This window comes from Microcaecilia unicolor, chromosome 1 (genome assembly GCF_901765095.1).
Source record: "Microcaecilia unicolor chromosome 1, aMicUni1.1, whole genome shotgun sequence".
Taxonomy (NCBI): domain Eukaryota; kingdom Metazoa; phylum Chordata; class Amphibia; order Gymnophiona; family Siphonopidae; genus Microcaecilia; species Microcaecilia unicolor.
The window spans coordinates 118,510,855-118,530,261 of NC_044031.1; the positions used below are offsets into that span (position 1 = coordinate 118,510,855).

General features: G+C 41.4%; 1 protein-coding gene across 2 annotated transcripts in view; it reads left to right on the forward strand.

Moving 5' to 3' along the window:
- TRDMT1 (tRNA aspartic acid methyltransferase 1) overlaps window positions 1-19,407 on the forward strand; it is a 101,709-nt gene that overhangs the window by 64,762 nt on the left and 17,540 nt on the right. For both annotated transcript variants that reach the window (XM_030199580.1, XM_030199588.1), the window contains 4 exons: window positions 694-765; window positions 2,087-2,152; window positions 5,680-5,749; window positions 9,477-9,560. In XM_030199580.1, coding sequence (XP_030055440.1) covers window positions 694-765; window positions 2,087-2,152; window positions 5,680-5,749; window positions 9,477-9,560 — 292 coding nt within the window. The remainder of the gene's footprint in view (window positions 1-693; window positions 766-2,086; window positions 2,153-5,679; window positions 5,750-9,476; window positions 9,561-19,407) is intronic.

Consider the following 19,407-nt stretch of genomic DNA (forward strand, 5'->3'; position numbering starts at 1 on the left):
GCTTGGGACACGTGCTGTGCTTGTGACAGTCTGCGTGAATGGCGATTCCGGCAGAAGCTGTTAAGCGGTGTTCCTGCTATGGGACCCGATGGCCGGTATCAGGGCGTTGCAGTGCGTTCAGGCCAGGAATCCCATGGGACGTGGAGGAAATGGTCGGCAGCAGCACATCTTTGGATTTGGCGCAGCTTCTGAATATGCCGGGTTCTTCGGGTTCTCCAGCATAGCTGGTGCACAGTTTGATGCAAGGTTCCCAGTTCCTAGAAAATCTAAAACCCTTTTCCCTGCACTGTTGTTATCTCACACATTAAGACTTGTGAGCTTAGTCTGCCTTTGGTGCCTGAGCATCAGACTGGATTTCAATTTCCTATCTACATAAAAAGCCTAATTTTATTTCCACAGTCTTCCTACTGTACCTTCCTTTTGCATGCTTGATAAATAACAATTGATAAAAATAGTGGTTTATCTGTATCATAAAACAGCTTTTGGCATCAGCCCAAAAATGAGTTGAGCAGGCCAAGACTGAGGAACGTAAAATTAAATGCTTAAAACCACATAATTTGAAGTGCAGTAACTAGTTTAGGAATTCTGATTCCTACATTAGTACTAAATTAATATATCTAAAATGTTTGTTGTTGATTCAATTTAAGTTAAAAGATAATTTAAAATGTGTTTCATCTTCTCTTGCTTCATTAGAATTGGCCTTCAAGGGGATGTAGCTGATCCTAGGGCAAAGAGCTTCCTTTATGTTCTTGATATCCTTCCAAGGTAAATTGTTTGTTTATTCTTTTTAAAGTAGTTATCAAACATGTGAAATGATTTCTTAGGGCTCCCTTTACAAAGCCATGCTAGTGATTCTGGCATGGCAAATGCGACGAAACCCATAAGAATTGAATGGGCTTTGTTGCATTTGCTAAAAGGAGCCCTTAGTTATACATTGCAGTCCATCTGATGGATGAAATTTGCTGACACAGTCATTGCTTTACTGATTTGATCACACAATATGCTACCTATACAAATACTTTTGCCTTATTTTTGTTCATTTGCCTCACTGACCTCTTTCTTTTAAAATGCCTTTTATCTATTGAATTCTTCAGTCTGTGCTAAAAACTTACTTTGATTTATCAAACTTGTAAAATCTGAAAAAGTTACAAAACTTTGATATATAAATTTTCTTTAAAATTGCTAATAAATAGGGTTTTTTTTTCTGGAATTGCATCAAACTGTTCTACTTAACTATCTGTATGAACATCCTTGTTATGAACTAGTTTTATCACTGATGTATTTATTTATATTTAGCTTATGCCTTTTCATTGATAACTCAGAGTGGGTTTTATTCAGGTACAGTAGGCATTTCCTGCTCCCCCAGCGAGCTTACAAACTGTGTTTGTTCCTGTCACAACAGAGCATTAAATGATATGACCAGAGTTACAAAGAGTATCAGCAGCAGGATTTTTTCTCCAATTTCTTTGATTCTGGTCTCTGAAATAATCTCTTCTAATATGACGGAAATCCTTATCACAGTGCTGATCACAGATGTTGGTCTGAAGAGACAGAGTATGAAATATGCTCTCAATCTCTCCTGAACATGTTTACGCATAGAGCTAATGCCCAGACAGATGTTTCAGTCACACATAGATGCATTACTCCGACTGTTGTTTTTTTCATAGTAGATGAAGTCCTGCTGTCCAAGAAATTTGCTACTGGCATGGGGAGGTTAAAGGTTATGTTAAAACAGATCCAGGTCAAAGGACACAGGGGTTTGTCACACATTTTATAGATGTATTATAAATTTCAAGGACCTTGAGTTTTGATATTGTTGATAGTCTGTTTTTTGCATGTATTTCTATAAAACATATCATACAAATACTGTAGTTAGATTATATATTAATATAAACACTGCAACCTGATTCCATATAGCAATGGCCTTTACAATAAAGCAGCAGTAGATTTTTGCTGCCCTTTGCTATCTTTGATAACCACTTATTTTATACCTTGTTGGATAAATAGCATCTTTGATGTCTGCTTGTATTATAAAGTTTTCCATAAAGTTGTTTTATCTGCTAACACAATAATAATTTTCTTGCAGGTTGGAAAGGCTGCCCAAATACATTCTTTTAGAGAATGTCAAAGGATTTGAAGACTCCTCTGCCAGGTGCTAGAAAATTGTTTTTGAATAATTCAGTTATCTGAAGCATGCTGTTGGACCATATTAACTCTTAAAGCTGTAATAAGTAGAAAATTACTACTACTACTATTTAGCATTTCTATAGCGCTACAAGGCATACGCAGCGCTGCACAAACATAGAAAAAAGACAGTCCCTGCTCAAAGAGCTTACAATCTAATAGACAAAAAATAAATAAAGTAATCAAATCAATTAATGTGAACGGGAAGGAAGAGAGGAGGGTAGGTGGAGGCGAGTGGTTACAAGTGGTTACAAGTCAAAAGCAATGTTAAAGAGGTGGGCTTTCAGTCTAGATTTAAAGGTGGCCATGGATGGGGCAAGACGTAGGGGCTCAGGAAGTTTATTCCAGGCGTAGGGTGCAGCGAGACAGAAGGCGCGAAGTCTGGAGTTGGCAGTAGTGGAGAAGGGAACAGATAAGAAGGATTTATCCATGGAGCGGAGTGCACGGGAAGGGGTGTAGGGAAGGACGAGTGTGGAGAGATACTGGGGAGCAGCAGAGTGAATACATTTATAGGTTAGTAGAAGAAGTTTGAACAGGATGCGAAAACGGATAGGGAGCCAGTGAAGGGTCTTGAGGAGAGGGGTAGTATGAGTAAAGCGACCCTGGCGGAAGATGAGACGGGCAGCAGAGTTTTGAACCGACTGGAGAGGGGAGAGGTGACTAAGTGGGAGGCCAGCAAGAAGCAGATTGCAGTAGTCTAAACGAGAGGTGACAAGGGTGTGGATGAGGGTTTTGGTAGAATGCTCGGAAAGAAAGGGGCGGATTTTACGGATGTTGTAAAGAAAGAAACGACAGGTCTTGGCGGTCTGCTGGATATGAGCAGAGAAGGAGAGAGAAGAGTCAAAGATGACCCCAAGGTTTCAAGCTGAGGAGACAGGGAGAATGAGAGAGCCATCAACAGAAATAGAAAACGGGGGGAGCGGGGAGGTGGGTTTGGGGGGGAAAATGAGAAGCTCGGTTTTGGTCATATTTAATTTCAGGTGGCGTTGAGACATCCAGGCAGCAATGTCAGACAAGCACGCTGAAACTTTGGTTTGGATGCAATGTGAGATATCAGGGGTAGAAAGGTAGATTTGGGAGTCATCAGCATAGAGATGGTAGGAAAAGCCATGGGATGAGATTAATGAACCAAGGGAAGAAGTGTAGATAGAAAAGAGGAGGGGACCAAGAACAGAACCCTGAGGTACGCCGACAGGCAGAGGGATAGAAGTAGAAGAGGATCCACCAGAGTGAACACTAAAGGTGCGGAGGGAGAGGTAGGAAGAGAACCAGGAAATGTGGCACCAGCACAGACGCACACAAACAGCAAGAATTCCACCTGAATTAAGCTTTCTGATTGAGAGTCTGATGTCCATGCTGCTTTTTGATATTTTATGTGCTCTTCCAGTTACCAACGTAAGGAATTTTTGGTGCTTTCCTACCGCTCACCAAAAATACTGGTGCGGGAGGCGCTGAGGCGTCCCAGCGTGATCTAATCCCGCATTAAAAAATAGTTTCTATTTTTTGACACAGGAGGCACATCTATGGGCAGAGAGTAGGCATGCCCTGCGCTAATTGGGTAGCACGGGTTCATTGCCATGCGCTGCCTGATTAGCACGGGAGCCCGTACCTCCTAGTAAACAGGTGGAGGCAAGGTATTCTGTGATAATGGCCACTTGCTAATTGTGAAATTAGCACGTGGCCATTACAGGAAAATATACAGATGCGGCTATTTTACTGCCACACTAAAAGTGGCTGCAGCGCGTAGTAAAACCACACGCTACTAAAGCGCTGGCCACTTTTGAGCGTGGCTTAGTAAAAGGGCCCCAAGGTGCTTTATAAGTTACAAAGGCCTGCAGCATCTTTGAAGCTCAAAGTAAAGATATGAAAAGGAAAATTAGAAGCTCTCGTGATCTGTAAATGGTGGCTTTAGCATCTAGTCAGGAAGGTTTTCTGCTTAACTTGATACAGGTATAAAAAGAACATTTGCAGTGTAAATAAATGAAGATACAGTATAGAGCAGCTCTGTATTTCTGTTGTATGATGAGGAACAGTCATAACGTTATGCCCCTTTTAGATGAGCAGAGTCGATAATCACCAATATCACTTCTTCTCTTACATTACATGAGCTTCTTTTTAAATTAATTTAACTGACTTTTGTTTTTAAGAGGCAGACGCATTCTATTTACCACCAAGCTGCCCTGAGCAGAACAGTACTACACTGGTACTTAGGACCAACACTGGGGGGATTAGAAGGCAGAGATCAGACTGCAGATTCCCCAGCCACATTATTATTCTGCCCCAAGGAAAAACTCCCCACAAGATGGCAAACCCACCCACTAATAGGCCCCACATTTAAAAACTGGCATATAGTGGCCCAATGGGCAGCAATAGAACCAGAGCACTCACCTATCAAGAAAATACTGAATGACCCAAATTTCAGCTCAAGGGGGGAAAAAAAACAGGTTTCAATGGATGATAACAAATCACCTGCAACACGTAAGAGATTACATTAACAACGGAAGAATCATAGAGCAGAAATAGAAAGCAGATACCAACAAACCCCCAACAGTTCTTTCAGTACTACAAGTAGTACACTAGCTCCACTCTGAAAAACAACACTACCGGAGAAACCTAACAATAATAGAAGACTATGAAATAATATAGAAGACTTCATCTACAACTGGAGGGAAGAGAGAGGGGCCTTGGCACAGATATATGCCCTCCTGACAGAACTACAGATAAAAGAGACACAGGAGATGAGTGTGTGTTTACCAGAAATTCAATTTAAAAAAATTGTATTTAAGCGAGAGATATAGAGAGTTTAAATTAACAGTAGTTGCTAGATTCTGCAGATTATCTACAGCTTGTTTACCGGATCTTATTCTTAGGTCATCTTTCAGCTGAATATTTTGTCTTATATTTTCATGCCTTTTTTTAGGAATAGAAGAGTGTGCACATTTTGATCTTGTCCCTGTTTTTTTAAATTATTGTATTCTGGGGCTGTTCTTTGGTTTGGTACATATGAGGCTTTTTGGGATTTAGCTTACCCTTTCTCAGTAGTTGAAGGTGTTACATTTAGCTGCGGTAGGTATGAATAAGTATTTTCTGGATTCATGCTTTAGACATGGCACTGAAATATTGTGATGGGGTTCTGATGAGCGTTAGCACAGTAAACCCTGCGTGCTTAAATGTCTCGCTAAGAAAACCAAATAGAAAGTTGAAGCACTAGCATTTAGAAATCATAAACAAAAAGGATGTTAGTAGTTTCTTTGTCTTAACCATCAAGTGAATATAATTCTTCACTAATAATACTGTTGCTTTAACTTCGGTTATCCAGCTGTAATTTCACAGTTTTAACATTAAACATTAAACATGTGATATCATGGAATGACAATGTCATAACAAACTCTGTAAGCCACATTGAGCCTGCAACTAGGTGGGAAAATGTGGGATACAAATGCAATAAATAAAAATAAATAAGGAACATTTTTTTAAAATCTTTTTTTTAAACAGGAATGTGTTTCTACAAACATTAGAAAAATGTGGATTTCAATATCAAGAATTTCTGTTATCTCCAACTTGTGTAAGTGATACAATTCTTCTAAATATGTAATGGTTACTACTGATATTTAAATATTTATTGATATATACATTCAAATAAGTCTTTTTACATGCTTCTCATCATTTGCATTGTGTCAATTATCTAAAGATGTTGTGCATGAACCTTCAAAACTGTAAAGTCTCTTCTTCAGTTGATTCCTTTGGAGTTTCAAAGGTCAGGGCTTATCAGATCCTGGGTGCTATGGCAACTCTAAATTTTATTATGGTATATAGAGGGAGGCAGCATCAGTGGCCTGCATGGACTGAGGAGAAGAGGTTAGTGGCCAGTGCAGGAAATGGGAGATGGAGGTAGCAACCTAAGCAAGACAATGTGAGGAGTGATATTGGCAGGAAAAGGAGAATACGACAGTAGCGATAGTGACAGCCTGTGTCGGCCTAATGAAGTTATTTTCATTGTGGAGCAGAGTAAGAGGGACTTCTGCAGATAGGGATGGGATGAGAGAGGGAGATTACGGAGAATGACAGATGAGAGAGAGGGAGACTCTGGACAAAAGGGTGATGTTGAGACTAGAGAGAGTGTGGGAGGATTGAGAAATGGGGAGACTGGGATGCAGCAACAGATAGAGCAAAAAGAAATCAACTTAGGAGAAGTTTAAAAGAGGTGCTTAGAAACTTGTCAAGGTTTTTCATAGGTTCACTTACATTATCCTCTCTGGATTGTTCTTATGTTGGTCAATTACAACCGTTGCAGCCTGCAAATAATTCAATTCTTTCCTGTACCAGTACAGCTATTAGATCTCTGCACTAAACTTTTGAGAATTATCTTTTGAACATCATTTTTCAACAGTTTGGTGTTTCAAATGTGACTGGGTTCCTTTTTGTATGGTTTATATCTGGAAAACTTGACAAGGAAAATGGAAGAGTCATATATTCATTGTTCAAAGTGAAGAAATATTTTACTAGAAAACCATAAATCTTGGAAGAGTTGATAAAATCCAGTTACATCATTCATGTTGTATAGTGCCTTATCTTGAAACTGTTTTACTGAAATTTCAGTGAAAGCACTAAAAAGGATTTGTACAGGGTAGTTATAGAGAATCTCCAAAATAACATAAAGAAGAGATTAGACTTGAGTTAACACTGAGGTCGAATTCATTTCTTATTTTATATGCCTCCATTTTACAGCATATTGTTGATAGAGATGAAAGATTAAAGAAAGCACATGAAGGTTAATAGACCTGCTAAACTTAAATTAGTGTTTAAATATTGAGATGGAAGTCGGCCATATTTAATGGAAGTTCCATAGCCTAATCTTTGAGCTACATTGCTGTACACCGCCTTGAGTGAATTCTTTTAAAAAGGCTGTAAATAAATCCTAATAAATAACATCGGCAGCCATGGAAAAGCAAGTTTTCCATTTTCACTAGTGCTTATTTCATCACATATAGGTTATTCTTTGACATTATTGAGAGTTGGGCTAGGCTTTGTTCACTGGACCTCTGACTTAACACAACCTCTAATCAGGATTTTCCCTCAGACTTATTAATGAACCGCTTCTAAAAGGAGAGAGATGACATCTGAGGATAACTATGTAGTGTAACCAAAGGACGTTCTAATATTGACTGGTAGCATACTGTCTCTACAGTAGAATGTTGTCTACTATGGCTATTGAGAATTCCACCCATTCATAGAAGGGATTTCTAAAACTGGTCCTACTTAGCTATATGGTACTTATTTGCATAAAAAGATATATTTTGGGGAACAAAGACCATCAGAGGAAATACCCTTTTCCTTTGTTTTAGCATCAAACAGATCAGTTGCTTGGATCACTGGACACTGCCTACAGTGGTGTTGTCCTTTTGAGTTAGAACTACTTGTATATTTAGGTTTATGCTAATTGTGTTTATTGAGGAAGAACTTAAAACCTTCCCAGGCTGTTACCATCTTGAAGTCCTTGTAAATTAAAATATTCTCTTAAGATTCTGCACATTCCCGTGTTCATTATCTACTATAATAAAACTCACCCTCAACGTTCTGAAGACAACGTTCTGAAGTCACTCAGTCACTCACTGAAGGGTTCATGGATTCATGGTGGTGAAGCCACAACACTGACCATGTCTCTCTGCCCCGCCCTCGCATGACGGACCAATCAGAAAAAACACCCTCAACATTCTGAAACACAAAGGACCATCACAACACCGTTCCCAGGCAACACTAGGCAACGTAAGACGGACCAATCAGAGGAAACTACGTGACAATAAGGGAGGAGCATTCCCCAGCAGAATGGCTCATTATCTGTGCAGCATGGAGAGCATAGAACCACCGCTGGAAAAAACAAAACAAAAAAAGACACACATCAACAACCTGCACACACACCGCACTCTCACACACTCACACACACACAAAATAACTCTGTGACACATACACACACACAAAAAAAAAGCCACATGCTAGCGCCCGTTTCATTGGTTTCGGAAACGGGCCTTTTTTACTAGTATTTTATAAACTTTAATGATATCCTAGAATAGGCAATGTCTTTCAGAGGTGAGTAGCAAAGTTTTGCTGTAGTATACCATATTCTCTCAATTTCAGCTTTTCTCTGTTGTGTGTTCTTAGAAACCTCAACTAAGATGTATTGGACAAAAAGTTATCTTCTAGAATCTCTCTTTTTCCTAACCTAGTATATAGTCTGTGTGGAAGATACGTTCAAGAAGTCAGTCACTCTTATCCCATCCAGTACAGGTTATGAAAGTTGTGGGTGTTCCAGTTGAAAAGACAGTGCTTGGCCCACCTTTTGGCCAGTGTTACTAAGAGCCATTTTTATGTTACATAAAGAGTACATGAAAATCTTCACAGCATATTGTAATAAAACAGATTTTAGAGATTGCTTTTCAACTCAATCTGCCTTGACTAACAAGTGCACTTGGGGTCTGTATTGTTGATTAGAAGTAATTCTGTTTAAAAATGATTGTTTAACTTTGATTGTGTGAAAATAAGTTGAAATGCAGAAGATAAGACACAGCTCTAATTAATTTGGTATGTAAAGAGGAGGATGGTCCTTTTTTTTTTGAAGTTCAGACTGGCCACCTGGACTTGGAAACATGTGACCACATTCCCACAGTATGGCTTGTTTACCTATTCTCAAGCATTCTGTAATTTTCCTTGGCTCTGAAAATAAGCTTTAGCTTCATAAAAGGGGGGCTTGTGTCAGCAGAACTTTGAGGCTCATCTGTGAGTGGACGCATCGTGCAGAAAAGACTTTGGGCTTTCGCTGCAACAGGCCTCCCAGCTGATGAGATAAGGGCCAGAAATTCCTGACCAGTGATGTTGTACATGTATAATATGTATATATCTGTCTTATAGCTTTCTTTTAGTTAGATGATTTAATTATTGTATATATCTTAATCATTGTAGATTTTAGAACCTCTAATAAAGGTCTCATTCATCTAATACGATTCCAAAAGAATCCACAGTAATTATTGAGTAGTCTGTCAGTGAGACAGGCTGTAAATCCATAGCAGTACACATATATCACATAAAAAAATCTGAAATTGTATTCCAAAGACATGTACTACGCTTAAGAATGGAGTGAAAGAAACTGTTGAAAATAGTAACTCTTTATGTTGCACATTTTATTAGATTTAATTGTCAAACCTTCCAGCTCAGTTTTACGTAAATGTTGGATTCCTTAGCTCTATATATTCTTTGTCTGAGCAAGCAAGCTGATGTGCCTTTTATTTTATTACTAGCTTGGCATTCCAAATTCAAGGCTGCGGTATTTTCTGATTGCAAAGCTTCTGCCTGAGCCGTTTTCCTTTCAAACCAGCAGTCAGGTAAGCTTCTAAGCATCCCTTTATCCTGTTTGCTTGTGATATATACATATGTTTATATATATCATTTTAGTATTTATATATGTGTGAATATTTTTTTATGTAAATAAATATAGGAATGTATAACAATAGACAAATCGGTAACAACATATATAAACATAGATCCCCTTAAGCATTTAGAGGATCAAAGTCACATTTGATGATAATCAAAAATTTTCCAGTGAACCCCTCTTTCTGCCTAATTGTTCACCATTTTGTCCCTTGACTGCCTTGACTAGATTGTAAGCTCCAAGAAGAGGGACTGTCCATTACAGGCTTGATTTGTATAACTGGACACCTATTTGAGATGTCCAAGAAGGTTCCTGTATATAAAGGCAGACAAGACAGGTGTCTATGTACCTTTATAAAATAGGCTTCCAGATCCAACTTCAGTGGTGCACAAATGCCGATACACAAATTTATACCTTCTCTTACAAATGTGGTAATCTGGGTTCCTGCCAGGTACTTGTGACCTGGCTTGGCCACTATTTGGGAAAACAGGATACTGGGCTAGATAGTCCATTGGTCTGACGCAGTATGTTTACTCTTATGTTCTTATATTTGTGCATGTATTTATGTGTGTGCTCACTCTGTCAAATTACACCCCAAGGAATACCTGGCACAGATCACATAAAACTTGATGCATGAAAATTTATGTAAACAATTTTGCTCGGGTAAAATAGGCTTTGCATGCAGAAAACGCTTTATAATACACTAGGTACATCTTTGTGCACTACAGACTATGATAAATAGTAGCATACATTTTTGGAGGGTGTATACACACACATGAGTATATATATATTGCTTTTTTTTTAAATTCACTCAAGGCAGTGTACAGTAAGAATAAGTCAAATATAAGCAATAGACAATTACAGCAGTAAAAATGTTCAAATAATACAAAGTATGAAATAGTATACTACTTACAATGTTAACACAATACACAATAAAACATTTTAATAGACAGCTTAGGGTATAAGCAACAACAGAACATATAGATAGGTAGGAGAGTAAGAGATGTTAGAAAATAAGGGGACTAATTTAAAGAAAGTTACACATAAGTTACACATTCTATACATGTTAGCCACAATTCCAGGAATAACATGTGTAGAATGTTTGTACGTTTGGGAAGCTTGCCAGTTGCCCTTGGCCTGGATTGGCCGCTGTCGTGGATAGGATGCTGGGCTCGATGGACCCTTGGTCTTTCCCAGTGTGGCATTACTTATGTACTTATGTAAGGTCAGAGAGGTGATAAACATGTCCTGCTGCAGTATGCGCAGCCTGTGCCACTCCTTGTGTGTGTGAGAGAGAGAGAGAGACTAACAGGTTAATTACTTCTTCTATTAAAGGCCTGGTTGAAGAGAAAATCTATCACCTGCTTCCTGAAATAGAGATAGTCTTGTGTTAAGCGGAGCCTTTCAGGGAGTGTATTCCAGATTGTGGAGGCTACTCCAGAGAAGGCTCACTTGCAGGTATCACATTGTGTAATGTCTTGTGGAGAGGGTGTGGTTGAGGATATTCCTTGGGAGGACCTTAGTCTTGGCGGTGTGTAAAGGGTCATCCTGTTCTTCAAGTACTTGGGGCCATTTCCTTTAAGGGCCTTGAAGATCAGGCGTAGAGTTTCAAGGTTAGTCCTGTATTGTACTGGTAGCCAGTAAAGTATATATGAATATCAGCAGTCAAAACTATCATGCTTCTCTGTGATCTGAGGGGATCCTGAATGGTTATCACATATGTACACTTTTTTGCTTCTGCCTGTACAGTTTCATAAGTGCAGATGCCTGTTTGAATTTCATTAATCTGTATTTATCAGAAGCTTGCAAACAGCTGGGATAAGCATGCAAATCAGCCTCTCACTCGAGCATCTGTTTTGTTCACATTTTGGAGAGAATAAGATGTAGACTGACTGAAGAGTGATGTAAACTAATCAAATCTGCACTTTTCATTTTGAGAGTTTCTTAAAAGGTCTATTTTTCAAGATCATCAAATATTCTGAAAACGAGACCTGCATTATCTCATAAACCAGGTTTAAGATATGGAAAACCGTTAATATTCATGGATCTGATTAAGCTTTTATATCTAATGCAAAACTGCATAGCCCTTTAGATACAGAGGGTTCAAGGGTGTCTGATAGGTGAGGATACTCTGTTGTATAAGAAGTGTGACACTGGTTTAATAAGAACAGAAGAATAGCCATACTGGATCAGACCAGTGGTCCATCTAGCCCAGTATCCTGCTTCCAGCAGTGGCCTATCCAGGTCACAAGTACCTGGCAGAAACCTAATTAGTAGCAAAATTCCTTACTACCAATCCTGGGACAAGCAGTGGCTTCCCCATGTCCATCTCAATAACAGACTGAGATCTTTTCTTCCAGGAACTTGTCTAAACCTTTTTTTTAAACCTAGATACGCTAACCACTGTTACCATATCCCCCAGTTTCAGAGCTTAACTATTCTTTGAGTGAAATATGTAGTGGAATGTTTTATTTGCTCCATGACAAGCTGTAAAGTGGAGCCACACAAGTGTCGGACAACTGATTGCATTTCTTTGTTTTCCTGCCATTGACACCTTTATACTTGGTCATTCTACCCTGTTAAAAAGTGTGCACTAGGTTATGAAACTTGTTTAACCATGATGGAGTACTTTTTGTAAACTTGCGCTGCAAGTACCTACATAGAAATGGCATGAAATTTATGTGTTGCTTGCCTTTTATAAGTGGGGATATTATGTGCATATATAGTTAATAATATGGAAAAGTCTGCACTTACAAAAGAGGTGTTTTCTGTGCTGGGCACATAATTACTTGCTTTCTATGCTTATTTATGTACACATCTATCTCACAGAAACTGGCCACACACTTTTACACCTGCAATAAATGGTGCCTAAGCCTCAAACAACATGTCATTTTAAAGCTGACTGGTGGGTTACTGGTTGGTGCTGGAGATCAGCTTGAGACTTATTGGTCGACCAGTGTTTCTTTTTATGTTTCATCTTTGTCTCTGCCTTCTCTGAGCCTCCTTTTCCCTCATGTTTACTCTCTTCTCTGCTCTTAACCCTCCTCTATTTTTCCTCAATTTGTTTGTCATCTACTTACTCTTTGCATCTCTGTGTTCTCCTGTTCTTTGTCTTCTTGTCTGCCTGCCCATCCTCTTTGTGCCTGTCTGTCTGCATCTATGTAGTCTGCTCTCTTTCTACAACTAGGAAACACAGAGATAAATAGTAGCTGAAGCGTGCATAGGGGTCGTATACTTATTCTAGTGTATTGCTGTGCTTCCCTGAGCAAAAGTCCAAGAGTTCAGCAATTTGGCAGCCTGGTAAGAGACAATAATCAGCCCTATATGCATAGCACATCCTGTTGGCTTTCATATGGTTGTGACCCAGACCTCCACCAGACGTGCCTTTCCATCAAGACTGGGGATACCATCTGTTGCTTATTAGAGCACCCATGCAGTCAGGTGTAAGACTCCAGCCTCAGTCTGCCTTGAAGTTAGCACCCTTTCCAGGCAGGCTGCATACCATAGAAGCTCTAAGAAAGCATACAAAGATGGGGAAGCTACACTGCCACAGGCTGCAAGTCTTGTTAGAAAAAAACAAGGCATGGCAAGAGAACTCACCTAGCAGCGTAAGATGGGGACAAGTACTTCAGTTATTTTGCTATAGAGTAGAAGGTATCCAGTTGGCTGATCCCAGAAATTAGCAGCATCGTTTAGCTTGAACAAGACCACCTAGTGCTTGATCAAGAACATAGTAACCAGACTGGAAAGATCCCTGTTTAGCCTTGACATTGTTCCAGAGGCCCTCAGAGTTGCAGTTTTTCTGGAAAATGGCATTCAGCTTGATTTAAGTGCCATGCCATACATTTAGATGGTATTATGCCATGAGTGGTGGAACCTGACCTATATAGGATTTTCTTACGATTCATCTCTTCCTCCTTCAAGAGGTCGTCATCCTCCCCTGCAATAAGGTTAGCCTTCCTAAGAAGTGCTTCTCTTTTGGCACCATTGTCATTGTGCTCTGCAGCAGAATTGGGCACTAAGAATATATATACAGTGGGGGAAATAAGTATTTGATCCCTTGCTGATTTTGTAAGTTTGCCCACTGACAAAGACATGAGCAGCCCATAATTGAAGGGTAGGTTATTGGTAACAGTGAGAGATAGCACATCACAAATTAAATCCGGAAAATCACATTGTGGAAAGTATATGAATTTATTTGCATTCTGCAGAGGGAAATAAGTATTTAATCCCTCTGGCAAACAAGACCTAATACTTGGTGGCAAAACCCTTGTTGGCAAGCACAGCGGTCAGACGTCTTCTGTAGTTGATGATGAGGTTTGCACACATGTCAGGAGGAATTTTGGTCCACTCCTCTTTGCAGATCATCTCTAAATCATTAAGAGTTCTGGGCTGTCGCTTGGCAACTCGCAGCTTCAGCTCCCTCCATAAGTTTTCAATGGGATTAAGGTCTGGTGACTGGCTAGGCCACTCCATGACCCTAATGTGCTTCTTCCTGAGCCACTCCTTTGTTGCCTTGGCTGTATGTTTTGGGTCATTGTCGTGCTGGAAGACCCAGCCAAGACCCATTTTTAAGGCCCTGGCGGAGGGAAGGAGGTTGTCACTCAGAATTGTACGGTACATGGCCCCATCCATTCTCCCATTGATGCGGTGAAGTAGTCCTGTGCCCTTAGCAGAGAAACACCCCCAAAACATAACATTTCCACCTCCATGCTTGACAGTGGGGACGGTGTTCTTTGGGTCATAGGCAGCATTTCTCTTCCTCCAAACACGGCGAGTTGAGTTCATGCCAAAGAGCTCAATTTTTGTCTCATCTGACCACAGCACCTTCTCCCAATCACTCTCGGCATCATCCAGGTGTTCACTGGCAAACTTCAGACGGGCCGTCACATGTGCCTTCCGGAGCAGGGGGACCTTGCGGGCACTGCAGGATTGCAATCCGTTATGTTGTAATGTGTTACCAATGGTTTTCATGGTGACAGTGGTCCCAGCTGCCTTGAGATCATTGACAAGTTCCCCCCTTGTAGTTGTAGGCTGATTTCTAACCTTCCTCATGATCAAGGATACCCCACGAGGTGAGATTTTGCGTGGAGCCCCAGATCTTTGTCGATTGACAGTCATTTTGTACTTCTTCCATTTTCTTACTATGGCACCAACAGTTGTCTCCTTCTCGCCCAGCGTCTTACTGATGGTTTTGTAGCCCATTCCAGCCTTGTGCAGGTGTATGATCTTGTCCCTGACATCCTTAGACAGCTCCTTGCTCTTGGCCATTTTGTAGAGGTTAGAGTCTGACTGATTCACTGAGTCTGTGGACAGGTGTCTTTCATACAGGTGACCATTGCCGACAGCTGTCTGTCATGCAGGTAACGAGTTGATTTGGAGCATCTACCTGGTCTGTAGGGGCCAGATCTCTTACTGGTTGGTGGGGGATCAAATACTTATTTCCCTCTGCAGAATGCAAATAAATTCATATACTTTCCACAATGTGATTTTCCGGATTTAATTTGTGATGTGCTATCTCTCACTGTTACCAATAACCTACCCTTCAATTATGGGCTGCTCATGTCTTTGTCAGTGGGCAAACTTACAAAATCAGCAAGGGATCAAATACTTATTTCCCCCACTGTATTTAGGCTATCAAATTGCACTTAATTTTTCTGTATCCTAATTTATAAAATACATATAACTGTTATCTATCTGCCTACTTTGGCACAATTATAAGCCTCTGTGTACCTGCCCTAGTCAGCTCTGTTCCTAATTGTATGCCTTGTTCCAGATACTTGCTATCTACCCTGATTCCTGCAGCTATTTCCACCTTTTTAAAAACTGATCTGCTTGAATGCATGCACGTTTCCTAGTCTTCTTGAGAAAGCTGGGAGTGGGAAAGATCAGTGAGTTTTTCTGTCTCTCCATACTGTTTTTCCTCAGCTGCCTTACGTTGCTGCAGCTTCTGAGCCAAGTGCCCATTTCATCCTTGTTAAAATCCTTCTAAGTAGCTGAGGAACATGATTTCATACAGATTCTGGGTTTTGGACCACTTTCTTTGCTCTACCTATCAAAACAATGTCTAAACCAGAGGTTTTCATCCCAGTCCTCGGGGCAAATAAGTCTGGATCTTAGAACCTACCTCTGGCTGTGGGTACAGCGCTGGGACCACCTCTAGAGACTCTTCATATCCAATTCCTAATTCCAGCAGTTCTTGATCTAGATCAAGGAGAGAAGCGTACTGATGTTTTCCTGGATTTGGGAGCAGGTGGAAACTTCATAGATGAGGCTCTGGTTCGGCATTTCAAGATCCCTACTTAAGATTTGTCCCAAGACCATTCCGGTCTCTTCAGTCTATGGTAACGTTCAAAGACACCTGAAAACACAGACTGTTCCAGTGCATCTGAGTATTGGTGACCACAGGGAGGACATTACTCTATATGTCCTGTAAACATCCGTGAAGCCCATCGTCTTAGGTTTACCCTAGCTACAGAGACACAATCCAACATTAGACTGGGAGAGAGGTGAAATTACTTCTTGGAGTGATGCCTGTGATCAATGTTGCTTGGATTCCAAGGTGTCTGCTGTCACCTTAGCCACTGCTAATGTTCCTGATGTTCTGCCCTGGACTACTGGGATTATGGCTAAGGTCTGCCCTGAGCAACAACTGGAGACAAGTTCCCCACATCAAGAGAGCAAGGATGCTGCAGATCTCCGATTGGGAGGGAGGCTTCTTCAGAGCAAGACCTCTTCAGTTCCTTCATCCGAGAACCAGGGCTTGGCTAGGGTTTGTCCTAAGAAACCTCAGGCTAAGATGTCATGTACTGTGACCAAAGAACCGGACACTAGATATGGGGTCCAGGATGTCCCTGATTCCAGGGGGAACTGTGGTCTCAAGGACAGCCTGTGGAAGTCTGCTGGCTGTTGTTTGATTCCAGCCCTGTTCTCAAGTTCCTTTCCATATCATCATACAGATCAATCCATAGACTGGTGGGTTGTGTCCATCTACCAGCAGGTGGAGATAGAGAGCAATCCTTTTGCCTCCCTATATGTGGTCATGTGCTGCCGGAAACTCTTCAGTATGTTCTCTATCTCAGCAGGTGGTGGTCACACACAGCAGCAGCTCTGGCTAGGTCTCCAAGCCTAATTTTTAGGTTTTGTTGAGTACCTGGGGTTGAGGGCTCTTCTTGAGCAAGTGCAAACCTGGTGGTGCCAGGTCCCTCCTTTTCTCCCCCCTCCCACTGGCTCCATTGAAAAAAAAAATTTTTGGACGTCCTTAAGGGCGTTTATTTCAACGTTTATTGCAGCTGCTCACTGGGACACCAGTTCGTTACAGCTCGGAGCGAGAAGCAGGTAATTTTACCTTTTTATAGCGGGCAGGGGGTTCCCCGTTCGGTCTCCACGTGGCTTATGGCGTCAGAGGGCGAGGGCGTGAGGATTCGCTCCCCGGACCGCGTGGGTGCGTCTAGCGGGGATGCGGGGATTTCAAAACCTGAATCGCCTTTGTTAAGCATCAGTTTGGAGTCCGGTCAGTGTCCCGGTTTTTCCCGCCATAAGCGCCCATCCCCTGCTGCTCGCCCACTCCATGTTGGCCGGCCACTCTGCTCGGACGGCTCCTTCTTGGGCCGCCCTCGAGCTGGGCGACATTAATGCTATGGTCGCCCTTGATTCGGGCGATGGTAAGAAAGCGGCCAAAGTTAAGCGCCGTTCTTCCCGCGCGGCTCCTTCTCGGAGTTTTGCGCCAGTGCCCCCGCACCCCGATTCACTTTTCTTTCCAGTGGTTGGTCTCCGTGGCTTCTCCAGACTACCTCCCTGGCATTATGTTCCTCTTGCACTGATGCCTCTGCTGCCTGCTTCCCTGTTTTCCAGCTCTCATTCCAGGGACTATCAAAGCCTCAGTCTGATGTCCCAGTATTCTAGCCTCCCTTTGGTGCCCTAGCTGTGTTCTTCAGTGTGTTCCAATCCTCATTCCAGTGCATCTGAGGTTGTGACAATATTAGTGAGGGCCTTTATAAGGAACCACGAGCCTCTCATGCATTTCCTTTGCAACAAGGTTTCCTGCCTAGTTGCATGTGCCTGGTCTTGTGTTATCTCCTATTTGGATTTACCTGCTTTTCCTGACCTTGGCTCCTGTTCCAACCCTGCTTGTCTTCAGCTCCAGTCCCAGCCGTGCTTGTCTTCAGCGTCAGTCCCAGCCGTGCTTGTCCCCAGCTCCAGCTCTGCCTGACCTGGGTTTTGCTTTAGTGCTTTGTCCTGTCCGGGTGGTTCGCCTGCCGCTAGCTGGTATCTGGCGGCGGCCCAAGGGCTCACCTTCCCTGAATCTGTGACAGACCTATAGTCAAGTGCAAGAGATACCCGTGCTTTTGATCAGTCTATATGCGGCCAAGACGTTTGATCATTTAAGCTGGCCCTTTTTGTTTTCCACATTAGAGCATTTGGCGATTACTGGGTGGTACTTGCAGAAGTCATGCAAGGTCACTGCTTGAACTCTCTGCAGCCATTTTGAATCGGCGTCGGGAGAAATACAGTCTGCAGACACGCTGGGCAGGAAAGAGGGGTCTCTTTCCTGCCCCAAAGAGATCACTAGACTACCAGGGCACCACACTAAGGTAAAGGAGGGGAGGGGAGGGGTAGTGAATGGAGTCATGTGGTTGAAGGGAGGCTGGAAAATTGGGGAGGGGATCTACATGGGGAGGAGAGAGGGAATCTGGCTTTCTTTGGGGAGTGGGGAGTGACAGGGGGCAGGGCATGTAGCCTCTTTTTTTCTTAGGGTAAATATGGTAACCCTAATTTCTACATTTTGTACACATACTTCAAAGGGGGGTGGGACAGAGCTATTTTATAACAGTGGCTCACATCACACAATTTACAAAGTACTAGATGACTTTGAGGCCAGTGCTTATCAATCTTTCTGTGGCCGTGACCATTGGAGCCAGCTCAGCACCCCCAATATTGAACGTACTCCTGTATCAAGGGAAAGGTAATTTTCATTGCGTTTAGCGACCCCAATAATTTCTGCTTCATTCCCTCAGTATTTACCGTTAGATTACAGTTTTTAAGTTTGTTTTATTTAAACGTTTTCTATAACATATTCCTGCTCATACATTCAATGCAGTTTTCAATAAAATCAGCAATAAAAATATAACTTATAAAAACAATAAAATATAGAAACATATACAGAGCTCTTCCTTTATTAATCTTTTAACTACATCCCAAGGAACAACTAAGTATCCCATCACATCTCCAAATCAATTTTCCAAGACCACAAGATCTTAAATTCTACCTGTACTCTAACCATATTCCTATGAACAGCTTAATGACCCTCCTCATTACCAGGCTTGCTCTATCAAAAACAAAAAGGTCTTAGGCTTCTTACAAAAAATCAGGAGACTTAACTTCTGTTCTTTAAATCAATGGAATTATTCCATAGATGTGGCGTGGTCACTGAGAATTCTCTCAGGCATCATCATTCCATCGTAAACTCTGGACTTATGGGAACATTCAGCAATTTCCTATGACTCGATCTTGGTGGTCTAGATGGTTTATACCACTGTACCTTCTTCCTCAAATTCTGTTTTTTGTCTGATGCACCTTAAAACAATAACACTAGTGCCTTAAACTGTGCTTATGCAAGTCCATGAGCGCCTGACGGACTCTATCCTGTTTGCATAACCTGCTCTTACCCTAGCTGTCACATTCTGGACTATCTAACGTTTACCTTATGTTTTTTTTTTTAACAAACATAGCAGTGTTAATTACAGACCATCAGTATGCTGAAGAGTTACATAGTATGGTGATTATTTGTACATTTTGTT